At 41.7% G+C, this 23,465-nt stretch overlaps 1 protein-coding gene across 2 annotated transcripts in view; it reads left to right on the top strand.

Moving 5' to 3' along the window:
- Nucleotides 1-23,465, top strand: part of LIMCH1 (LIM and calponin homology domains 1) — a 181,361-nt gene that overhangs the window by 88,072 nt on the left and 69,824 nt on the right. For both annotated transcript variants that reach the window (XM_080373762.1, XM_080373763.1), the window contains exons 4-5: nucleotides 17,554-17,660; nucleotides 20,956-20,986. In XM_080373762.1, coding sequence (XP_080229888.1) covers nucleotides 17,554-17,660; nucleotides 20,956-20,986 — 138 coding nt within the window. The remainder of the gene's footprint in view (nucleotides 1-17,553; nucleotides 17,661-20,955; nucleotides 20,987-23,465) is intronic.

Below are 23,465 nucleotides of genomic sequence, written 5' to 3' on the forward strand. Positions count from 1 at the left end.
GCATCCAAGACACGGGTGCTGCTGCCCATAAAATCCACATGGTACGATCTGGAGAATGTTGATAACCAGATGGCAGTAACACTGGAGATGTGAGAGGGGAAGATGCCTTCCCAGTAGCTCTTAACCTGACCAGTCCCCAGGAGGCAAGCGGGTATAAAAGGTTCCACAGTGTGGTCAGACCAACAGATCTGCCACCTCAAAATGGGCCAGGGAGGCTCAGGCTTCCTTTTGCCTTCTGCTTTTGTGAAAAGGGAGCAAGCACGAGTTAGTAACGGTCTGTTGTGACCCCAGCCCTTAGGCTGAAGATAGTGGCCGAAGAATGCTGTCTCTAATCCCCTTCCTGGCTGTGAATCAGCTCAGTGAAGTCTGTTGCAGTTTACGTCTGCTAGCAACTGTTCGTACTGTTTCTATGCTGAAAACCTTTCCGGGCACTGTAAGTGGATTTCTGTCAGATGATGTGCATGTTGCTAGCAGGAGCCTACGTGCTGAATGCAGATGATGGAACGTGTCTTGCTCCAAAGATCATGTTGCAGTTGTTGCCCTGGCTTAAGGCAAGCAAGCAAAAAGGCAAACTAGTGGAAAACTAATGCCTTAAAGATCCATTTGTAGTGATTTCTTTGGTGTAAGAGCCCAGTAAAATTCTGCAGTCTGGTGCTGTGGTCAGGTGTTCCTAGAAGCTGAAATATCCGACACTGAAGTCTCCTTTCCTTCTGCATTCCTCAGTGCTCCTGGATTAAAGCTGCTTGCTTCCTGCTTGGCACGGTACTTTCCAATTGTAATGCACTTCCCCTTAAATGTCCAGAGGTCTAATGATACTATTGTAAAGCTGTTAAAATTAATGCTGCAGAGGAAGCAGCTTAGTTAATTGCTTGTGCAAAAATACGGTGGTAGGCTGAACTAGCTGACTGAGGGACATCAAAGCCATTAACTGTTAACCTTTTGAAAGCTGAATAGCCTTGTGATACTATGTGTAAATCTGTTCCACAGCTTAGTAGGAGAATTACACGTTCGTTTCTGGACAAGCAATGTAACTAAATCTACAAAATTAATATGGCAGTACAGAGGCAATCCTCAGCTGTTTGGAGTGGTGTCCTTCTGTTAAAGTCCTAGCTGTTACCACATCTTTGTGTACTTCTGCCTCCTCATCTTCATGTGGGAAGCACTGTTACTTAGATGGCAAATGTCTGCTTCTGTTTGGGGCAATAGTGTGCACTGATTTATCACTGTGCGATGTGTGAAAAGGAGTTTTCTTTTCAGGCTTTTCAATAAGGGGGAGAGTATTGAACTTGCTAAAGGCGTGCATGAATCCAAGTGTGTACTGAGTTCAGCTCAGCTTTTTTCAGGCCATTCTGTATGCTCCTTCATCACCTCAGCTTTTCTCTTTGAATTGTACTAGTTCTCACACACAATTTAGAATCAAGCTTGTGTTTCCCCGTAAGGCCAATGGTAAAAATGCTGCTTTTCTCCCCTTCCTCCTCCTTTTCCTTTTTGGTCATAATGTTGGTGTTGACTTGGTCTCCTTTTACTGCAACAGCTAGAGAAATGTTACGTGACTTAGCATGTTGCAGTCCCGTTGGGAGGCACGTTGGACTGAGTGCCAGATGTGAATCTCACCCTTGCACCTGTTGTGGGCAGAAAACTTCAGGCATTAAACTGATAGCCTGGGCTGCAGGTGCTCTTGCTTCTTGCCTTTTATAACTGTTGGGTTGGTTGGGTGCTGCGTGGCTTGGCTGCACAGCCAACAAATCCCACGGGTGTTACCAAGCGTTCCTGGATATTTCTAATGCCTTGTTGCTGTTACCCTTTGAATACCATTTCTAGTTTGGTTGGAAGGAGGCTTGCTGTTTTTCCAAAACCAATCCTAACTTTACCACTCCTGCCTAGCAACAAACAACATTGGGGATCTTGGAGCCAATGCCTGCTGTTAGCTGAACGTGTGAGTTGCCAGTAGGTCTTTGCATCCTCACTTTGCTTCCAAGCCCTGATCGTGCAGTTGTAGAGGTTCCTGCGAAGCTGCTTGGTGAGTGCCCTCAGGGGGAAGCTGCAGGCCCGACTGCTTGGTGATGGGCACGAGGAGATGGAGCCCCGTAGCCACAACTGTAAAAGCTCAAGTGTCAGTGGGACATACGCGTACCATGCAGGCAGCAGCTAGTCTTTGGCTGACTACGGGGGAGATCCAAGGTCATTTGGCAACTAGGGAGGGCTGGGCTGTGGAGCGGCTCTGTTTCCTTGGCCAGCAGTGCGTGGATCAGGAATGCTGGTCAGTGGTTTTTGATTCTAACCTTCCTGCCCTTCCTCGTGCCCCACAGCCCACAGCAGGGAGTAGGACCATGCTATAAATGCTCTCTGCTTCTTGAGACTGTTTTTCAGACCAAAGCCGACAGACCTGCTAGATAAGAAGTGTGAAATTTATACATTAATTTCTGGAGTTACAGAGATCAGCCACAAAGTATTAGCACCACTATACAGTATGTCCTCTGTTATTTAAAAGGGAGGACGGTGAATAGGTTCAGTTATTTGAGGTTTCAAGTAATCCAGGGCAATTTTCAGTGTAATTAATACATGTCAGGAATTTGACCCTTGTGGGGATAACAAGAAGTTCTGGATAACTGAGGTGATACTGTAAACAAGTCATGAAAAACGTGCCAGAAAACTGTCTGCACAGGTCAGTAGTACAAGCTAATAAAATCTCTCAGCTTCTGATCTAGAAAAATAATTTATACAGCTTTTACTTGACATATGCAGAAGCAGAAGAAACCCTTTCTTTTTGTACAATTCTCGGATGTTTTCTTTTATTAAGTTTCTTGTGTTACCCCTAAAGAGTTCAGACAGCGGTTGCCTCTTCCACCATAATAACTGCATGAAAAGCACAACTTGGAAAGTCCTGAGTGCTGTGTGCATCAGACACAGACACAATGTTTTGCTGTGCTGTTTAGTTTCAAAGAAAATACAAGCAAGTTAAAAAAGCGCCTAAAATTACTACTACAGGCTTGATACTGTGTATTGAAACAAATTATGAACAAATGCAGGAAATGCATCAATCATTGGCAAAACTAGTTGCAAAGTGGTAAATAAAATGGAATGGTCCCCAGAGAGTTCTGTTAGAGCTTTTATAAAAGCCTATTAAGAGGCAAAGAGAAGTAAGTAAATAAATAAAGAAATGTTGTGCACCAAAAGAACACATAAAATTCATTACTAAAGTCATTGTTTAGTAACAGACTTATGTAAAAAAGAAACAACATAAAGTTTGTCATAGGGGGACGGATTTGGTTTTCTTTTGGGTGCCTTGAGAAGCAGTCAAGCTAGTTTGATCTTCCTTCTTCGTGTGCATACCTGCATTTTTATGGTGCTGAATAGTGACTGGGTGGAATCTGGTATGTCAGTGGACTTGAATTTTAGATAAGAAAGAAGCAAGATAATTACATCCTCTTGGAGATGTGTTGCAGTCAAACAAAAATTTGAGTAAGCAAGGTATTAGCCAAATTATATTAGAATGGGTGATACTTCAGCAATATCACACCAGTAGTTGTTTTTTCATTCTGTCTAAAACAACCAAAAGAGCAAAATTCAATCCAATATGGATTAGTTTGAAGGGAGTTCAGGAGCTGTATCTTCAGATATGCCTGGCTCACTTTCTGAGTGTCTCAGATCTTTGAATGATGCAGGCAGCAGTGATGAAAACCTGCTTTCCTGCAAAGTACCAATTTACTGGTATCGGTCTCCTTATCCCTTTTATGCTAGATGCTGTATGGCGTCTGAGGTCTCCACCTTCAGAAGTTTGTAATTAAGAAACAATACATAGATGGAGCTGGAAAGAAAACAGAGAAACAAGGTATTTGGTACTTGTCAGCACAGTGTTGTTGGCAATCCTAGGGACCTAACTTCCATTAGCTCTTCATAGACACAACTGTAATGCAGAATTTTGGGGATAATGGAGTAGTTCTAGTGAAACTCAGAAGAGGCTACTTATAAGCATGAGGACTGTGCGTGAGAAAATACAAAATCCAAAATCTGCCTAGGGTCAGCACCCACACTATTAAGACTCAGTTGGCTAGTTCCCAGGAGCGTTTGAGACCTTAAATGCTCTTTAGTCCTTACCCTGTGGTTGATCAGAGATTAATCACTTGCTTTTTTAAATACTATTACCCAATCTCTTGAGCCACCCAATCCTGATTAAAATTTACTTTCTAAAACATGATCTTAGAGAACTGAAACTCCTTGGATTTCAGATGTCTACATATTTTTGAAGACCTGTGAGTTTTTGGTGTTCACATACTTGCATCAAAAATTCTTGCAGATGGTTTATCTTCCCAAGACTAGTTCACCTTGCTATTCTGTTTTGTTTGGCTGAAATTTGGTGAGCAATATTAGAAATCCAGCACTTAAGCCTGCGTACAAACTATTATGTAAGCAAACTGCAGACCAAGAACTTCAAAGATTGTGGTTAGTATTCTCCATCACAGCTTCCAGTATAACTTACTGTCATTGTGTAACAGTGCGCAAATATGCTTGTCCTTTATGCTTACCATACAAGTTGGAGGAATAAAAGTGCCAGACTGAGGTTAAGAAGCAGATGGGAAGTAAACAAGAGGAAAAACGGTCAACTGCTTTATTCAGGATAACGGAAGGTGGAGTTTGGGATATTCCAGAGAATGGAAAACCCTGGATAACGTCTGTGGTGTGGGTGTGAGCAACCTCAACAGCCTGCTTGGGTTTGGCAGCAGCATCTATCACCCTGGACCCAGGATGGCTCTTGTGGGGGAGCTGCTTGACACCAGCGCCTTTCCCGTTCGAGGGCAGGTGGCCCAAAGGCATGAGATCAGCTTAGCAGTGCAGCATAGCACATTTAAGGATTTCCGGGTAACCAAAAGCCCCAGAAAGTGGGCGCTGCTCATGTGCTAGCTGCAGGCTCTCTACGCCATGTACTGACACTCGGTCACATGCTGAAGCCCTGGTACAACTCTGGGCTGGCTGGCATGTAGCTGCAACAGGTACGAAGGGCATGTGTGCATGCCCAGGGTCTCGTACCTCCTGGGTGCTTGGGCTTCCTGTGCTGCAGTTTGGGCAGTGTCTCCACATCACCCAAGGTGGTTGCATAGCTCTCTAGCCCCTGTATTTCGCTGGGGCTACATCTGTTGGCCTTGTAAACCCCAGGTAGCTCATAGTAAGGTCTCTAGATTAAGGGCTGATAGCTTCAGCGCAGTGCTGAGCCTCAGCTGGGTGCATGCATTCAAGCAAGGCAGTACTGTCTCTGATGAATGTTCCCCACTTGCTAGGAAGGGCAGTGTAGAGGTGCTTGCCAAAGCCAGTAAGTCCCGCTGGCCGTGAGATCATGTTGGGTAGCCATGTGTAACGTTTGCGCTCTCCAGAAATCTGTGCCCGCGGGAGTCGTTTGGAGACATGTGAGCTGGCCGGAGACTGGGGCTCTGCAGTGCTTTAAATCAGCTAAATTGCTGGCAGCTTCTTGTTGGCTCTGGAGCTAGTACAGCTGCTTTCATAGCCCATGAAGTGTGGCCTAATAATCTTACTGGACTCTACTGGTTCTGCTGTCTGGATATACCTCTCTGATCAACAAACTGAACTCCGAGTCCCATCCCTCTGTTGAGGAAAGGAAAAAATCATATTTACTTTTAAATTTACCCTTTTCCTTTATACACTCTCATCAGCCAAGCTTTACCTCGATCTGTGTAACATGGCTTTAAATTGCAAAAGTTTTCAGAAGTGGCAGGTGTGTAGTTGGAAGCTTGTTTGAGGGTGTATGAACATCTCTGCTAGCCTTATTTGTGACTGTTCTGAGCAGGAGCCACTGGTTATATGCAAGTAAGCTGAATTATAAGCATGGTTGGCTGTTTTCCTCCACAAACAGAAGGTGATCTCAAGTCTGGTTAGGACAGAGGGTAGGGTAGAGGCTGAAGTTTTAGGAATAATCAGTGATAGATGATAGGTTTCCCCTTTCTTTTTCCTCCACCAACAAATGTGACAAGCTATTTCTGCCATCTCCACTTCTTAGTTCTTGTTCCTGAAGACTTGGCGTGATGCTTGTATTCATCTTCCTAACCTTGGGGTTTTGTGCATTCCTAGGGGAGGGAGGATGTTGCAGTAGTATGTCTCATGTACATCTTTGGTGTGTAGACAGAAAACTGAGCAACAGGAATATCTGTCCTGTAGGAGGAGAGATCCTTTTCTGTCCTCTGTTGTGCTGTCCGGAGGAACCAGAACCAAGACACTGGAAGAGCTGGGCAAAAGCCTTGCAATAGGAATACGCTGTATTACAGAAGAGTTCCTTCCTTTTTTTCCCTTTTGTTTCAATAATTTATTTTAAGCCCATTAATTCAAGGAAATTCTGCTTCTTAAATACAGTATGTTATTGTACTACTTTTTATTCCTCCTGAAAGCTTAGTCTTCACAACTGCAAATGACTCTGGCATCCAGATGTAACCCATGAATCCTGCTTTCTGAATAGCCTTTCAAAGGCCTGTTTGCATGACCTCTGTAGACTTAATGAACAGTAGTAATTTAAGTTGGCTATTCTGGATAGTCTCTCTAGGTTTGCAGGTACCATAGCTTCATGAATAATTGTGCCAGTTCTTGAAGTACACCTAGGGAATGCTTTACAGATGGTTGAAAAGGGATGGAAAAGAAATCACTGCCAGACTGTTGGGTAGCTCATCTTGCCTTGAATATCTACCACAAAAAGACTCCAAAACTGGAGATATTCAAGATGACTGACAGTTATGACCATGATACCTAGACACCAAACGTACGTTTTAAAATCTGAAAAAGAAACAACAGATAATGGATTGAGTACTGTGGTATTCAGCAGTTTAGGCATTTACACTGTATATGGTCAAAGTTAAGAATGGGCACTGATTTACTTAGCATAATTTTGCATGGATATTTTGGGTTTCTGTAAAATGCACTTCTAGCAAACTGAAAATTATTGATTTCCTTCCGCTTCCTTTTTCTCACTGAAGTAATTCTAGACATCTAAAAGACATTAAAGCTTTCTAATTATTTTTTTACTGGAAGTAAAAATAATAACATAGGTTTTCCAAGCGGAACATACTGGAAATTCATTCATTACAAAAAAGCAAATAATACAAAAAAGCCCAACAAAACAGTGGTTTTTGGACTTGAACAGCTTTCAGAAGTATTTGCAAGGAGACCCCAACCTGTACATTAAAGAAGTCCAGTATGTTTTATGTAATGTTGGCATGAAACTGCAAAGCTATGAGTGAGGGGAAGATGAATATCAGGTATCATGTAACAGCAGCAAAGAGATTTCTGATGTTTATCAAACCTTGAACACCAGAGATTATTAAAACATATTCGTTGGCAATAAAGAGTAGATGTTTAGTTTGAAAGGAGAAATGGAATTTGTTGCTTTTCTTGCAGAGGTCACAAATCTATCAGGAATGAGTCCTCCTTGGCAGTTTCACTATTTTGCTGTTTGCCTTGGGGAACAGAGATTTGGTCTGATTTTAACAGCTACTGCCAGGCCCCTGGCCCCCACAGGCAGCTTTCTTGCATCTTTTTGAGGCCCACCTACAGCAGTTGTACTTGGACATTGGAATGGAGAGACCCTCCAGCCACCACAGCCGCAGGGTGTCCTGATCCTTGCATGGTAGATTGCTGTCTTTGATGGGTGAAGTCCGAGTGTTGGCCAACTGTTGCTATTTTTTGCCTTTAAATGGAAGATAGCTTTGCTTAATATACCAAGCAAACAAGAACATACCACGTAAGAGAAAGGGGCAAGAAAGTAAAGTCATGTTAGTAGCTGGTAGTTGCTGCAATTAGAAAAAGCATTATGAGGCTGCCAGGCAGTGGTTATACATTCATATTTAGAGGTTTCACGTCAATTTGATTTTAATTTTAGGTACCAATTTCTTTTGTACCTTTACAGTTGCAAACCTTGAAAATAAACTACAAAATTGCAGCTGTTCTCTGGCCCTGGATGTTCAAAGTGTTGTGGTCAGCTAGTTCAACACAGCTGGATGAAGCAAAACTTCAGATGAGATTCATCATGCATATATTTTCATAAAAATCCTGTATTTTAGTATCATAGAATCACAGAATCATTTATGTTGGAAAAGACCTTTAAGATCATAGAGTCCAACCGTTAATCTAGCACTGCCAAGTCCACCACTAAACCATGTTCCTAAGCGCCACATCTGCATGTCTTTTAAACACCTCCAGGGACGGTGACTCAACCACTTCCCTGGGCAGCCTGTTCCAAAGCTTGACAACCCTTTCAGTGAGGAAATTTTTCCTAATACCCAACCTAAACCTCCCCTGGCACAACTTGAGGCCATTTCCTCAGGTTCAATGAAATCTGCTTCTGTGTCTGAGTAGGAAGACAGCTGATAAATGACATGGGGAAGGTAAGAATTGAGGCTGTAACTCCAGTACAACTTTGTGTCTCTAGATTCTTGTGTATCAGAAAAGCATTGGATCCAAGTCTCACTATTGCTCATTTCCAGTTACTTCTTTTTGTCCTTGCCATCTGCTTTAGATGCAGTGAGAGAAGAAAACTAGAAACAGTCAGCAGTTATCACAGTTTGAGAAGTATTTTTTCAGATAGTCATCTCTGAACGTGCGTGCAGGTACACTGATTATGCTTTAAGTTACCTATACTGGTTTATACTAGATTATGCTGGCCAGGTAATTGACCCTCAGACATGCCTTTTTAGGTGGACTGGCACATGATGCACACAGGTTTCCCTCATTTTCTTCTCTGCTACCCTCACTCCATCCCAAAGGTCCTGTGGCACGTTGCATCAGACAGTTCCCTGGAGCTGGGTCCCTTGAATAGCCAACACTGCTATTCCTGAAAAACAAGGTTATTTTCTCTACAGTCAAGTCAAAATATAGAAAGCTGGCACTGGGTAACAGTGCCCTGAGATATCAAATGTGATCAAAGGGATCCCATGAAGCTTAGAATCTGCAGGCAGAGAAAGGAAGGCAGGATATGTGAAAAAAGGTAGTGTCTTTTAGTAGACCATAGTACAATATCTTAGCAGGAACACATAAATAGCTGTTTAAAAGCATTTGTTGTGCCATGGCTTAACACACAATTGCCCTGACAGCACTCAGGAAGGGCAAAGGTTTATTCAGCAGTGTTCGGTTGTAGCTGATGGCTGTACATAACACATTAAGGGCTTATTTCTCTTGGAGCTTAAGCTATTTGCAGTGTTCCTTTAAATTACCCCAGGGTACTTTTTGGGTATACTGCTCAGGAGATAATTCACCTTTATTCATCTACAAATTTCCTGGGTGGTTGTTTGTTTTTGTTTTTTGTATGCAGGGTGATAAGCTTTAACAGTATGTCTAGTGAATAAATATACTCTCCCATATTAAATGCTCAGGTTAGTTTCTTTGGTGGTCCCATTGCTTGGGCCCCTCTGACCACAATATCTGGTGTAGTAGTCCTTATGACTTATGAATTAAAGTTTATGTATTTCTTGGTTTACTTTAAGCAGTTTATTTGGGATGGCTGCCTTTGAGATCTTCAAAATCTGTAGTCAGACCGTGTACTTTCCTTAATGCTTTATCATGTCCTGATAATCACACACAAATAAACCAAACTTAGAAAACAGCATGTTCTCTTTAGTTGTGAATTCTTGACCGTTTTTGTATTTTGCTGTAGAGCTCAGTTGTGGGGCAGCAGCCGCTGGGGTGTGCTGAGAATGGAGTGTCCAGTTTCCCCATGAGGATGTCCTGAGGGAAGTGCTGTGGCAGTAGCTGTGGTTTCAGGGTTCCTTAAAATCTGTGTTTATTTTAAGTCATGCTCTCAGAATTCATCATGTGAGTGCAAATAAAGGTCAAACTTGCCTTTGTGATCTTCATGACCCGCCCTCAGTTAGACAGCACAACTATTGCCAGGAGGCTCTGTAAGAAGGGGTAGATGCCATGGATGCAGAGCTCGGGTTGCAGTGAGAACACTGCTGCTGTGATGTTTCTTTCCTTCTTGTCTTTTTTGTATCTCTTTCCCCAACCCACTCTGTGGCAACTTTTATATTGACCAACTTCATAGCCCAACCAACAAGGCAGAACAAGGTAAATAACAGTCCTTTCCATCACAGCAGAAGGAACCATGCTTGGCTTCTTTTCATGGTGTCTTTCCCGTCCTTGTGTTTTTACCCATCTGACTTCAGATTTCAAGGTGAATTCCCAGCAGTTTCTAGGTGTGCTTGGCTGCACTTCACTGTACGTGAGCCTTGCTTTTAACCCTGCTCTGGGTGAGCTTTATTAATCAAAAACGTAAAAAGTGGGTAGCAGAAGAAATCATGAAACTGAGGCCCAAACCCTCACAAGCCAAGTGCTGTCATCTGGTAATAAAAAGCTGTGGAGACAGGAGGGAAAGGAAATGTCCTCTTCCTTGGCCATAGCATGGCTGTTACCATAGAATATGGCATCGGATAGGCACTCTCTCTCCAAGATGGGGTGAAATATGACATCTGGCTGACATCTGGCTGTGATTTCATCAGCATTGGAGCCACTGAATAGCCTGCAAATGCTTTGGGCTTTTTTCCCTCCCTATGTTCTGTCTTCATTGCTGTAAACAAAGCCATCTTACTCGGGGTGTATCTTGAATCTGAGAGAAAGCACATAGTCTGATTGCTCTCTCCCCCAAAGACAAGGATGTTGACTGAGCCCCCATTCATTTAAATGTTTTATTTGTGCCTTCAGGGATAATGACCTGATGCAGCAAGGAGAAATATCAGAACCTACTTAACTAGTGAAGTCATAGGGTTAGCCTTGTGCTCATGCTGCCTGCACCCCTCCCACCCCCCCGTGGTTTGCTTTTGCCTGTTGGTTTGAAGGCTGCTCTAGCTCATGTTCTTTTGTGTGGTCCCCTCCCGTTATTTTCTTCTCTTTCCCTGTTATCATTCTTCTTTCCTGTTTACAGTGTCTCTTCCCTCCTTTTACATCATACCATGTTGCAGGAATTTTAAGCTCATTTTAAAAATTTGCAGAAATAAGATACATCGTCCATTCTGTACCCAGCATGAAATTTCACTACCTGCCGAGGACCTGCAGTGCCATTTTATATTCTGAGCTCCTTGCATTTGTCTTTCATTATAGACAATATGGCCATTCCTGTTCGGGGGTTTTAGTTATATCCATCATACAAATGGTAGTAATACACTGCATTGCATAAGAAGCTTATAAATGTGGTTGGAATTTGTTACAGGGCAAAGATCTTAAAAAGCAAATAATCTGATGGTGAAAGACAGGTTTAAGAAAATGTCAAAGACAATTTCTTGAGTAGGGCTCCTGTACTTTGGTTTTCTCAAAGAACTGCAAGCTTTTAATTTTAAACATTGTGGGGTTTTGTATCTGGAGGATAAATGTACTCACAATTTGATTTGCTTAACACATTTCATTTATTTTGGGCTTGTTTTTTACAGTCCCAACCCCACCCCCAAATTTCATGGTGTGATTTTGAGGTTTCTTTTATTGTTGCTTGTTTTCAGTGTATTAATGTAGATTGAATGTGCTCGTGTTTTGTATGAGACTAATGATTGTAACTATTAAACTAGTAGCAAAAGATTTTGCTGGATGCCAAAAATGCTGAGAGCAGCTCTCTGAAAAGATAAATGGAGTATGTTCTTTCCTGTGCCCAGCTTTCCCTCCACACTGTCAAAGGAAGGTCAGTTTTATCGTACCAAAGTGGTGTAAGGTAGCGGTATCAAAGTTGTGCCCTATCCTCTTGCTCTAGGCACCTGCAGTTTTCCAGCCTAGTAAGCCTGGCTGGAAGCAGCGGGATCTAAGCACCTTGGCAGGGACTGGGCACTTCCAGCTAGATCTTCGGGGTCGGGTACCGAACATCTTCTGGCAGGCTTAGGTATTACCTGAAGATGGCTCAGAGCCACGTTTGGGGTTCCTGGTCTGTTTTGTGTAGTCACAGTGTGCTCCCAACAGACCCCTTTCCTTCACAACGGTTTTAGGGTGGGTTTTGCCTCTTTGTTGAGGGAGCAGAGCTGTTGTTGGGGGAGATGCATCTCTTGCTTGTTGATTGCCCAGAAAAGAAGCAGGTAGAGGCTTGGCTTTCTTTGCAGAGACAGTCTTTGCCCTCTCTGCTGAGCTTTTCAAGGTACTGCCTGTCAGGCGTTCCGGGCTGCTGCTGCTGCTCCCGGCAGGCCTGGCCCTTCTCCCGGCGCATCCCTGCAGCCCTGCCTTCGCAGCGGCACGGCTTCACCTCCTGCCCGCCTGCGGGGTTCCCGCCGGTTCCATCTCATCTTCTCCGCGGCCCCGTGTTGTGCCTCGGGGCTCGCACCGCGCCACCGGCCGTGCCCACCGCCCACCCCGCCGCTGCCGGCCGCCCGGGGGGGGCGGGGGTCGCGGCTCCCGGCCGGCGGGCGGGGCTGCCGCTCCGCAGCCTCCCTGCGCGGGGGCGGCCAGGAGCCGTCGGGCCGTCGGGCGGGTAAGTCCTGCTTTCCCCCCCCTCCTCCCAGGGTCGCTCGCTGCCCTCGTTTCCCCGTCTGGCGTTACATTTTCCTTGGGTGAGGCTGTTGCGTGCCAGAATCCTGCTGGGGGCTGTATGCAGCCTTGTCTCCCCGGACTGGGGCGGGGGGCTTGCGTGCAGTGCTGGTGTGTGGGCATCCTTCACCTTCCAGAGATTAAGCATCCTCAGTTTCGGAGTGAATATGTCCTTCCAAATCTACTGATTTGGAATCTGCCATGGAAAACAATGTTCTCTGTCGTTCTGCTGGATATACAGTACAGTATATTGTGTAAACAGTTAAACATAAATATACAGCAAACCTATACATATATAGTAAAATATACACAGTAAGGCACATCGGATAAAGAGTAAAACATAATATACATGTCTGTGTGTGTATATGCATGTATGTATATATAGATACATACACATATATGGAAAGTTCGCAGCCTTTCTCGTGTAAGTTCTTTCCTGGTGGACTTGAGCTGAATATTTTAATGTTTCCAGCTGCTTGTGAATCAGTCAAGATCCATTGCTTATATATGAATAAATTATCGCCACTAATGATTTATATAAAATGGAAAAATGAGGGAGTTAGGAAGAAATGTTGAGATTAAACAAAAGGCTTCTAGGAGTCTGTATTGGAAAGTGCTCAGAAAAGCTGTTGGGAAATATATATGTATTTTTTTAGAAATCTTGCAATTGATTCTGGAGCAGAGAAAATTTAAACATTCCAGAAAGGAAAAAGGCCACCTGTTTGTCTGCAGCTGTTCTGCAAAACAGTGCCGTCCTGCTGGCAACTAATAATATCTCCAGCTCGCAGAAGTGGCGTGCACTTGGCATTTGATTCAGCGTTCTGTGCAGACATACAGCTTGGCTTGCTTTTGTTTTCCCCAAGTTTATCTGTGTATCTCATCTAGGCCACGCAGCAGCACATCTGACAAACGATGGTTCCACAGTGATAAGCTGTGGGTCCGATCTGCAGCATGAATACAGTGAGAGTATTTTGTATACTATTGTGGCAGATGAAAGGAATGGAAGTGGGCCAAATTCAAGCTGTTTGCCATTGCATCTGATCAGCAGATCCTATGGAGAGAATTTGCCTGCTGTGGATATTTGATTCTCACTAGCTTGAACTGTCTTGTGTGTTGGCAGTGCTACCGTGTGAATTTGCAGTGGCTTTCCTGGGTGTCTGTCCTGCACAACTGCCAGCGTCTGTGGGTATTTTTTACAGGGTTCAGGATTTTGTGCTCCACTTTGTGTGTGAGGAAGATGACTTAATGCTGTACAGTGAACATTCTTTCATAACACACAAGTTATCAGCTTCTAAAAAAAGCAAAACGCCATGATTGCAAGTGAGCAGTATCTTATTTCTTCCTCGCTTCCTCCACCCTCATGGATGTGTAACCCTTCTGCCTTCCATTCTCTCAGCATCACCTGCAGGTGGTCGTGGCAAAGTGATTTTGTAGAGGTGTCTTGTCAGGTTACACACCAGAAAGGGTGAAAAGCTGACGGTGTTGAAATGCAGTTGTGAGAGCAGGAGCAGGTTTCCCTTCCTTCCCGTGCATCCTTCTGACTCAGTTTTCAGGGGGTCAGTGCCCTGCACCCCTGTTGGTCTGTCCCTGCTCCTCCCTGGCCCTTCTTGCTGGTTTGTGGCTGGCTTTGCCCGAGCGTATGTAATGTTTTGTGCGATGGTTAATTTTTCGGTTCTGAAATACAGTATAGCAAAAAAGTTACATTAATAACTTCTGCATCTAATAATTACAGGTAAATGACATTGCCTATAGCGCTGATCTAACAGTAACTGTCAGGACTCTGCTTAGGCAAGCAGAAAAGGGTTGGGGTTTAACCTAGCAGTGTAGCTGTCCTGTGCTTGTGTCCTCTGTCACCACGCTGAAGCATTTGTCTTCTCTAAGCAGACTGTTTAGAGTTTGTAATTTTATAGATAAATCATAGATAAAATTTTATAGATATCTATAGATTATATAGATATAAAATTTTATAGAAAAAAATAGATAAAATTTGCAAAAGAAGTTTAGACTGTAACCTGTGAGCTTGCTGTGCTTCTGGGCATATGAAGGACAAAAGCCAGAAGAGGATTTTTGATTAGTGATGTGGACTAAAACCAAGAGGAGCCAGCATGAGACAGCAGCAGGTCCTCTGGGGCTGTAGGAGGTGATGTGCTGACCAAGTGACCAGTCCTCCATCTGCTCCAGCTGTGCACCTGCAGCAAGTAACGGCTGAAAGACAGTATCGTCTCCATTTAATGTATTGAGGGAGTTGTGCATTAGTGCCTTGTAGGGGCTGACAGAGGGACTGAATTCTGGTCCTGTGTCTGCTGAGACCACTGTAAAAGATACCGCCCTGTTAGCTGAGGCACAGCAGCTGGCCACGCTGCGATCCTTGCTATTGCAGTGTGACCTATTTGCATGACCTATTTAACTCTGCCAAGTTGTAAGGAGCTGGGCATGCACGTTAGGTGCATGTTTTCAGTCACTTATTTAAAGTAAGGATGTTTTATATGTGTTCCTGCTTGTAAACTTTTTTTTTCTTTTTTAGTTTCCTCAACAGCAACAAAGAGTGACACTTTAGGATAGGTGACTACAAAAATTGTGTAGTTACAGCTAACAGATGTGGAACTGTAATTTCTCTCAAAAAACATAAGCAAAATTTTCTGAGAACTGAAGAAAGCAGGACTTGGCCAATGCAAGGTGTAGTAATCCTCAAAGAAAGCTTTGTTGGGAGCTCGGTCTTAGTGGTAAGACTCCTTTCCCTTTTTAATGGCTTAGCAGTGTTTTCTGCAGTGTCTCACTAGAACTAACAAATAGGAATTTCAGCTATACTGGAGCTAACTAGGAAAAGTTCAGTTTTGCAGTAGTGTGAGATACATTTTTGGCTTGGAGATAGCCAGCCTAGGCAGGTTTACCTGAGTATCTGTCGCTTGAAAACAGTTTTTTTGTTGTTTGTTTTTTTTTAATCCTTTTAAACAAGCTACATTTTTAGGACCATTGGGAAATAAAAACTATGAGATTGTTAACAAAAGCAAAAACCTCTTTCATTGCTCACTGGTTGCATTTTCTTGTCATGCATGGGTTTTTGTGCCCATACAAGATACCAGCTTTCTGAGGATGATGGTGTTAATGGTTGTTGGCAAATGTTGTTCTTATGATGACCATCAAAATAAAATCATGTATGAAAACAGGCATGGGGTGATGACACTGTTGTTGTTTTTTTTTGAGAAGTGGGCATTTGTCCATCAACAGAAGAACTGAGTTTCCAAACTACATGGCTGCCAAATGGCTGATATTTTTGTTACTGTTTATCATAACTTGGACATGAACTTTTGGCATAAAGATGGGTGCAATTAGTTCCCCCGCCTTTGATTGTTTTCTAAACCTATTAGGTTACTGTGTCCTGTATGTCCTGTGTATTTTTGTTAGGAAATTTTGTTAGGAACCTTTTTTTTGGAATGCTTTTACATTTTTATTAGATTTATACATCGCTCCACCCACCGTTTGGAAGTGACCAGAACTGTCCTTCATGAAAGACTAAACACGAGAGTTATTCACGATGCAGTTGGAAAAATTATAATGCAAACAGTGGACCAGATGGAGAATTTTACAAGCATCTTTTCATGTCATGAACGATGCTGTCTCTCTTGGTTATGGGCTCTCTGCTCTCTTGACTGCTGTTCCTTTCCCCCTGGCTCCCCTCCAGAGCTGTTAAGTTTCAGCCAGGGAAGAAAGGGAGATTTGGAGTCCTCTAAATTTCCATGTCCGTGTTTTTTTGCCTTGTGGCTGGTGACGGCGAGCTTTGTGTGTGAGAGCGTTGGCATGCAGAGGGCTGCAGCGATTAGCATGCCGATTGCCGCGTCCCGACAGAATAAACAGGGCTGCTCTTGCCGAGCTGCGGCTGTGCCACCCAAACAAAGGCCTGAGAGCAGATGTGGGGAGAGCCCTGCTCGTGAATCCTGCTGTCACACAGGGTGGGCAAGAGCTGAACACTGCCCAGGCTCCTCTGCTTCCCAGTTATTACAAAAATGGAGGTCTTTGCCACACACTGTGGCTTGCTTCACATGGCAGCTTACCTCCACTTGGAGTTTTGAGAGACCCTGGAGGATATCAAACTGTATATTATATCTTTATTTGTCCACATATGTACCATTGCAGTTGCTGATCTAGCAACATACGTTTCCATAAACTTGTTGTCTGCTGGCCTTCAAGATTTAACTGCATAAGAGTCACTGGTTCTAAAAAAGGGGGGCAGTGCACATGCATATGTGTAAGCAGGTTTAAAACATATATTAAATGTATATGCCTACAAACAGATTTAATCCCTATGGTGCAAACCCGTGTGTCATTACTCGTATTTGGTTTGAAAGAGGCTTATATCAGTTTGTGCTTAATCTCTTAGTTATTGATTTTTATTTTCTGTACTCTGAAAAATGTAAATCCTCCATAAAAATTGTTACAGAATTAGTGTTGTTTCTTCTCACGGCGGTCATGTAAAGTGTAGCTTCAAGCATTTTATCTGGGGAGAAGGCACCTACCTCTTTTCCCAGTGGCTTTTGGCTGGATAAGGTTGGAGAGGCAAGAGACCAGTTGTGTTAATTAGGAATAACTGGCTTGTTTATGTCAAAATACAAAATATTTTCTGAACAAACTGCTTGCTTAAATGGTGGTGGTGTGGGCTGTTTCATATTTAACCTTCCAGCTCCCTTCAGAAATCCAGCCATTGCTTTTCTGCCCCGTAACACACAGAAGTTGTGTTGGCAGGCTGCAGCAGTAGGTGGGGAAATTAGCAGGGCTTTTTCAGTTAAAGAAGTTGACAACATCTGGGTTTGGAAAGAGAAAAGTCAACAAGCTTGTTGCAGTTACAGATCTTAAAAAAAAAAAAAGTTTTATATTTATCTGGTTTTCAAACAAAACATATACTGACTTGTTCAATTATGTGATTGGAAATGCCTTTGGTTCTTCATGTAGCTAACGCTATGACTGTGAGCTGCTAGTGAGTCAGGGCAAGATTGGTTCGGTAGGGTTATTTTTTTCAATGAAGAAGAGTTAAAAGTTCTTTTGTTTTGGGGGGGTTTTTTGATCTCTTTTCAGGATAATATCATCTTATTCTTAAGAGGCTGCAAAGAGCTGGGACTTAAAGAATCTCAGCTTTTTGATCCTGGTGATCTGCAGGACACATCAAACAGAGTAACCATCAAGTAAGTACAATAGCAGTTTGCAATTACAACCTCAGATGCATGTGATGCAATAGCAAAAATGTTATAGAACTGCCATTTGTATAAAACAAATAGGAAGCTGAGGTTTGGGAAACCTTCAGCACTGAGAAGAATACATTGTTCCCTTCAGCAGGCTTTGTCTAAGGGCTGTTACTTTTCCCAGAGAGATGAACCACAGCTCTTTTAAAATACTGTTTTAGTTAAGCAGTGAGATTCTGTGGGACTTAGGGTTTTCGTGAATCTAAATTGATGGCATTCTTTTTTGTCTGTCCAACTAATGAACTATGTAGGCTGGGGAAAAAGGTCACAGCTCTGTTATTTCAGATTAAACTGTTTTGAAGGTGCATTATAGGGCATTTATAGGCCTTTCAGACTTTACAAGGTGCAGACATGAGCACAGTCTGTTTATTTTCTAACAAGAGCTATAGCTTGGGACATGATATTTGGGCTGAGGGTGTCTGCCTTAACTGTGTGGACTGGAAATGCCCCAGTTTAGATACAAAGCCACACACCTACTACCATAGAGATTACCACATGCATATTGAGAGGTTTTCCTTCCTAATAACTAATTTGTGGGGTTTTTGGGGGTGAGGTGATTTTTTTAAAATCTCCTTTTAATCATCAGCTTTTTAGCCATGGTATGTGCACATCCCTCACTGCAAAGAGTACTAGGTGCTCATATTCTAATGCTTGTATTTTCAGCATTTCAGCCACAAAGTGATTTAAAATACAGATGTGAAACTGGCATAGAAAGTATTACTGACTTGCCTAAGGTCACACAGAGCAGGCTTGAATCAAAGTCCATATAGTCATAGACCGAGGTCTTAAATAGGAACTGTTGTCCCTTTCAGGGAAGACTTTGTCATCATGGACTAGAAGAACAGAAGCAGTCAAACTGTGTTTTTCTCTCATTTATATTAATGTCAATCAAGCTCACCACCCCCCAAAAGCCAGAGCACTCCACACTTTCACAAAATTAGCAAAATTGGAATTGGTGTTGTTTAGAAGTTTTCCTGAAATTTTTGGGTCTGTTGTGTAATATTAAAAAAACCTGTTGCTCTCCAGACAAGCAAATACTGATGAGTTGATTGAATGGCCTTGTTTCATTTGGCCAAAAGGATGTGGCCAAAAAGATCTCTGATGAATTCCTGGTCAGACATACTCATTTTAGAAAAGTATGTGGAAACACTTTACTAAATTTCAGCAGCATTCTATTCTTTTTCCCTTCTGGCAGTGGGAGCTGGGCAAGTTTTCATGCTATTCAAGCACTGTCTGGGAAAATTCAAAGATTCTGAAAATCGAATTGGCCACTTTCCTTGTTTTAAGGAATGGTCTCCCACTTTTTGCTCTTTTACAAGTTTCTGGCTCTGATATGAGGTTCTTCTCACCTGTGAGAGGGGGCTATGTAAAGCCTTTTTTCTAAATCTGGTAATATTGCAACGAGAGAGGTTCTTCAAGACGTCCTGTAAAAATCATGACAATGAGTGGCTGGGGAGAGTCACAAAACAATCCCTAATCTCCATATGAAACAAGGAAGAAGGGGTCTTTCTGATAAGAAGCTTGATCTTTTGGGGTTGAGGATGATGGAGTACCTCAGAGGAGGCAGGCTGGGAGGCTGGGACTGGCATGGAGCTCCAGGGAGAGCTGTCCAGCACGTAAGCAAGTTAAACCAGGAGTAATAAATTCTGTGGATCTGGCTTGGCCCTCTGCTGAATATGATGCTAGATAGACGTGAAGTGTCTCACTGGCATGGATTATTTTTTTCCCCATCAACTCTTCAGAGAAAGCAGCTGTGGAGATGAGCCAAATGTTTTCCTAGCACTGTCCAAGTTCACGCTGAGTAACTGAGTTGAGGTGTACAAGCCAAGTCCATGACTGTTGTAGAGAAATATTTTCAAGACTGTCTTCTGCTAGCTAGTTCCCAAAGCATGAAGGTGATTTTTTTTTTTCCCTCTTTGAAGACTTTTGGGTTATTTTTTAAACTGGTAGAAATGGTATTTGTTCTGTGGTAAAGGATGAATATGCATTATTGCGCATGATTAAGATAATGACATTTTAAACAATTTTTTTCATATAGATGTTGATTGAGGTATGCATTAGATCTATTTTTTTTGGATCATTCAGCTTATAAAAGTTATGAGCTAATGCTGTAAAGAATTTCTTCCTGACTTGTTAAACAAGACTCTTTTCCACTGCTATTTTATTAAGGAAAAAAATAGGACTTTTGTTTTTCTAAGTATGTGGTATTGGTGGATAAAATTTTGGCTTAAAAAAGATGTTATCAAAAATGCTTTGTTTTAGCATTGCCTATATTCAGGCTTTTGTTGTTCTCACAGATGTAAGTACATTTATTTTGAGTTTTGCTAGGTAAACTTTAATGCTGGAGTGAATTTACTGTTATAGTAGAAGGCAATTCCATTATAAATAATCAAGAGATGATCATTACTGAATCTGAAGTAGTCTTGATTATTTTTCAGCACCTAAATGTGATCTGCATTTCCTCCATTCTTCAATGATTTCTATGCTGAATTTTGAAATGTTGTTTGCACAAACTTTGTGCTTTGTTGTTTGTAACATAAAATTTCCCCATTTTGATGAACGGTGAAAAAATAAATTGAGAAGGACACCAATGTGCAGTCTGAGTGCTTAAGTGTACATTAAAAAAAAAAATAAAACATTTCCCACAGCAGGTTCTGTTGTAAGTGGCAGGATCTTTGTTGCTTCCCTCATCTACTTTCTTCTTTGTGATGCTTGTTTCCACAGAAGTGTCTGCTCTATTTCATTAATGTTTGGTGATGAGTCCCTCAGTCTCCTATGCATGTTCAGTTGCTTCCAGAATCTGTACGGGTTGCACAATTTATCACAGAGAAGAATCTGACTGTTGGATTACTGCAGAACACATTCTAGCAGTGGAGAATTTTGTCTTCTTTTTTGAAGAAATCAGCAACTCTGTTTAAAGGAAATATTTTTGGCGCTGTCCTACTTTACTGTGGGACCATTATAAACACATTTTCTTTTTGTACTTCCAGAATTCTAATTTAATGATTGAAGTAATGGTGACAAAATACTCCCATGTTATGAATAAATTAATGTGTGAACTAGATCTTCTTAGCTTTCATGTGTTTCCAGCCAGCAGAAGCATTCTGCAGGCTTTTGTTAGGGAAAATGTGATCTGTTGCATACATGCTCTTGGAAAGCGTGTCTGATATCTGATTATTTTTTTTCTCTCTCTTTTTTTTTTTTTTTTTTGTGTGTGTGTGTATGTGTGTGCAACCAGGAACACTGACTGTAGTAGGAAGCTGAAAAACGTAAGTACATCACTTGGAGTATTTTTTTTCCCTCTGGTTAATCCTATATTTAGCCTGGGCAAGAATTGTGTCAGTAAAAACAGCACAGATGAGTATTGGTTAAAAGTTCTGAATACAAACCTAACCAAGTTCTACTGGAAATTAGGTAGAGCTGCTGTGGCAAAGCAGCCTTAGAATAGAAATAAAATGGAGGATATTTGTCTCTTCTTAGGTAAGGGATGAATAATGTGATCTCTGTGCTGTTGATCATGGTTTCACTGGGAATGGTCTGAGTCGCCCACGAAGCTATGCTTTTTAGCCTTTCATGAATATATAGGCATAAAATCTATTTGCACAGAGCATTTAAAATGAAGCAAAATGATCATTACATCTGGATGCAAGTCTTTACTTTTAGATTTGCTAGCTTTCTTGTTCTTCCAAATTGTGTTTCATCAGAAAGGCTAGTTCCATTTAACTTCAATTTATTGTTAATTTAAACTAATGGTAATGGATCCTATAATTGTTAAGCGGAAAAGAAAATCGCTAAACTTTGCTGGTCTCAGAGTTGATTATTCTTCCAAAGCCTAGCAAGCTGTCTGTCCTTAGCTGTATGCTGCTGTAAATTCAATTTTGTACTTGGCTCACATCCCTATAAACTGCTAGGAAATGCCAAGACCTTCTCCTAATAACTTTGCAAGCCAGTACTCATGACTGCAGGTAAAAAATATTAAAAAAAAAAACAAAACCACTGACACCCCCTCCCCCCCCAAAAAAAAAATAATAATTACTTCATCCTATCTTTCCCCTCATCATTAGAGTAGTATCTTCTGTATCCAGCACAGAAAGTTGGAGAGGAGGAGTTCAGCTTTAGCATTTTAGGACTCTTGTGGGCACTAGCCTAATATGTTTGTACAGATTTATTGTTTTAAAGGTAAAGGTTCAAAAGTATCCTCCACAAAGTGCTTGTAGGCAATACATGCTTTCCAGGTGCATGATCCTGCAACCTCAGCTGGCAGCCAGTCCAAATTGCTTGCAAACGTAACATTATTTGGAAAAAAGTTAAAAAAAAAAAAGGGATAAAGAAAGGAAGAAGCGAGAAAGTGGTCAAATGCTAGCAGAAATAAATAAAAATACCACAACCTTCATCAGAGCACTGAATGGCAAAATGAATTCGATAGTTTCCTGGTTGCTAGGAATACTGTATTTGCAAGTGTTTTCACTTAACTTGAGAACATGTATTGTAAGAATTTTTTACATAAATTTGTTGAGTGGTGCTGGTTGAAGGAAAACAGCTCAGATAAAGGTTGTTTCAAGGCAAAAAAAAAAACCAACTATTGGCAAAAATACCTCCTTTCCCTCAGCACAGTAGTATCAGTTTGGATGTAATTTTAAAAACAAGGGGGAAATTTCTGAACTTTATTAAAAATGTTATTCAGTTATTTCATGGCATGTATGTTATTTGTAAACTAAAGGGAAATATAAACTATTTATATATAAAATATATTTTACATGATGCACCACAGTTGTTTTTAAGCAGGGGATCTGTATGAGATGCCGTATCCTTTTCTGGCAGCTGGAGTGCTGTGTGTGGTTTTAGGCATCACACTTAAATGAAAAATGGGGATATTAGAGCAAGTTGATGAGAAAAGGCTAATCAAAAGTCTAGCCTATGTGACTGAGAAGAAAGCACTGAAGGAATGTGGCTGCGTATTTCAGGGAACAAAAGTCTGACAGATGTCTGTCCCCAATGTCCTCTTGGGACTTCTCCTTGTCCTATTTCTTTAGTTCATAATAGGGTATGAATTATATGGCCCTGTCCCATCAAAACGTAAAATACTATATTTCAGTTTATTTAACTTTTTTTGAGACAGTTAATGGCAACTATTATTTATTATTGCTTGCACATCTCTCCCACATCAAAATATTCCCTGTTTGTTCTGCAATTAAATACTTCGCAATGTCATGGAATATGCCTACATAATGAACATTAAATGAGAAAAAGCTGTAATTTCTAGATGATGGTTTGGCATTTTCAAGCAGTTCAAAACAGTGAACTGAATTGCCTTTGATGATCAGTTTCCAGTCCAAATTGCTGCTGCACAGGTACCATTAAAGACATTGCTTTAAGTGGAGACATATGTGGTGCAGAGAAGGACTGTTTGCTTCCATTGCATGTTATAAAGATCAGCGGTTTTGGAGGTGTTGGATTTGACCATCCTGAGCATGTTAATTTCTCCTTTCCTAAAACAAGTGCAACGCCAGAAGTGTCAGATCAGATTTCTTTGCTAACTAAAGGAGTGAGAGGGTATGTAAACATTTGCAAGAGCAATTCTTGGCTCTTTTTCCACACTAGTTTTGAAGTGATTTATGAGTTATTGGAGAGACATCAAGTCAGAACTTGAATGAAACCACTAAGTCTTTCTTCTTTAGTCTGATAGAAACAACCAGATGCTCATGGCTTTTGATTAATCTTGAGCTAAGCATTTCTTAAGCTAGCAGA

Source organism: Falco punctatus (genome assembly GCF_963210335.1).
Source record: "Falco punctatus genome assembly, chromosome: 1".
Lineage (NCBI taxonomy): Eukaryota > Metazoa > Chordata > Aves > Falconiformes > Falconidae > Falco > Falco punctatus.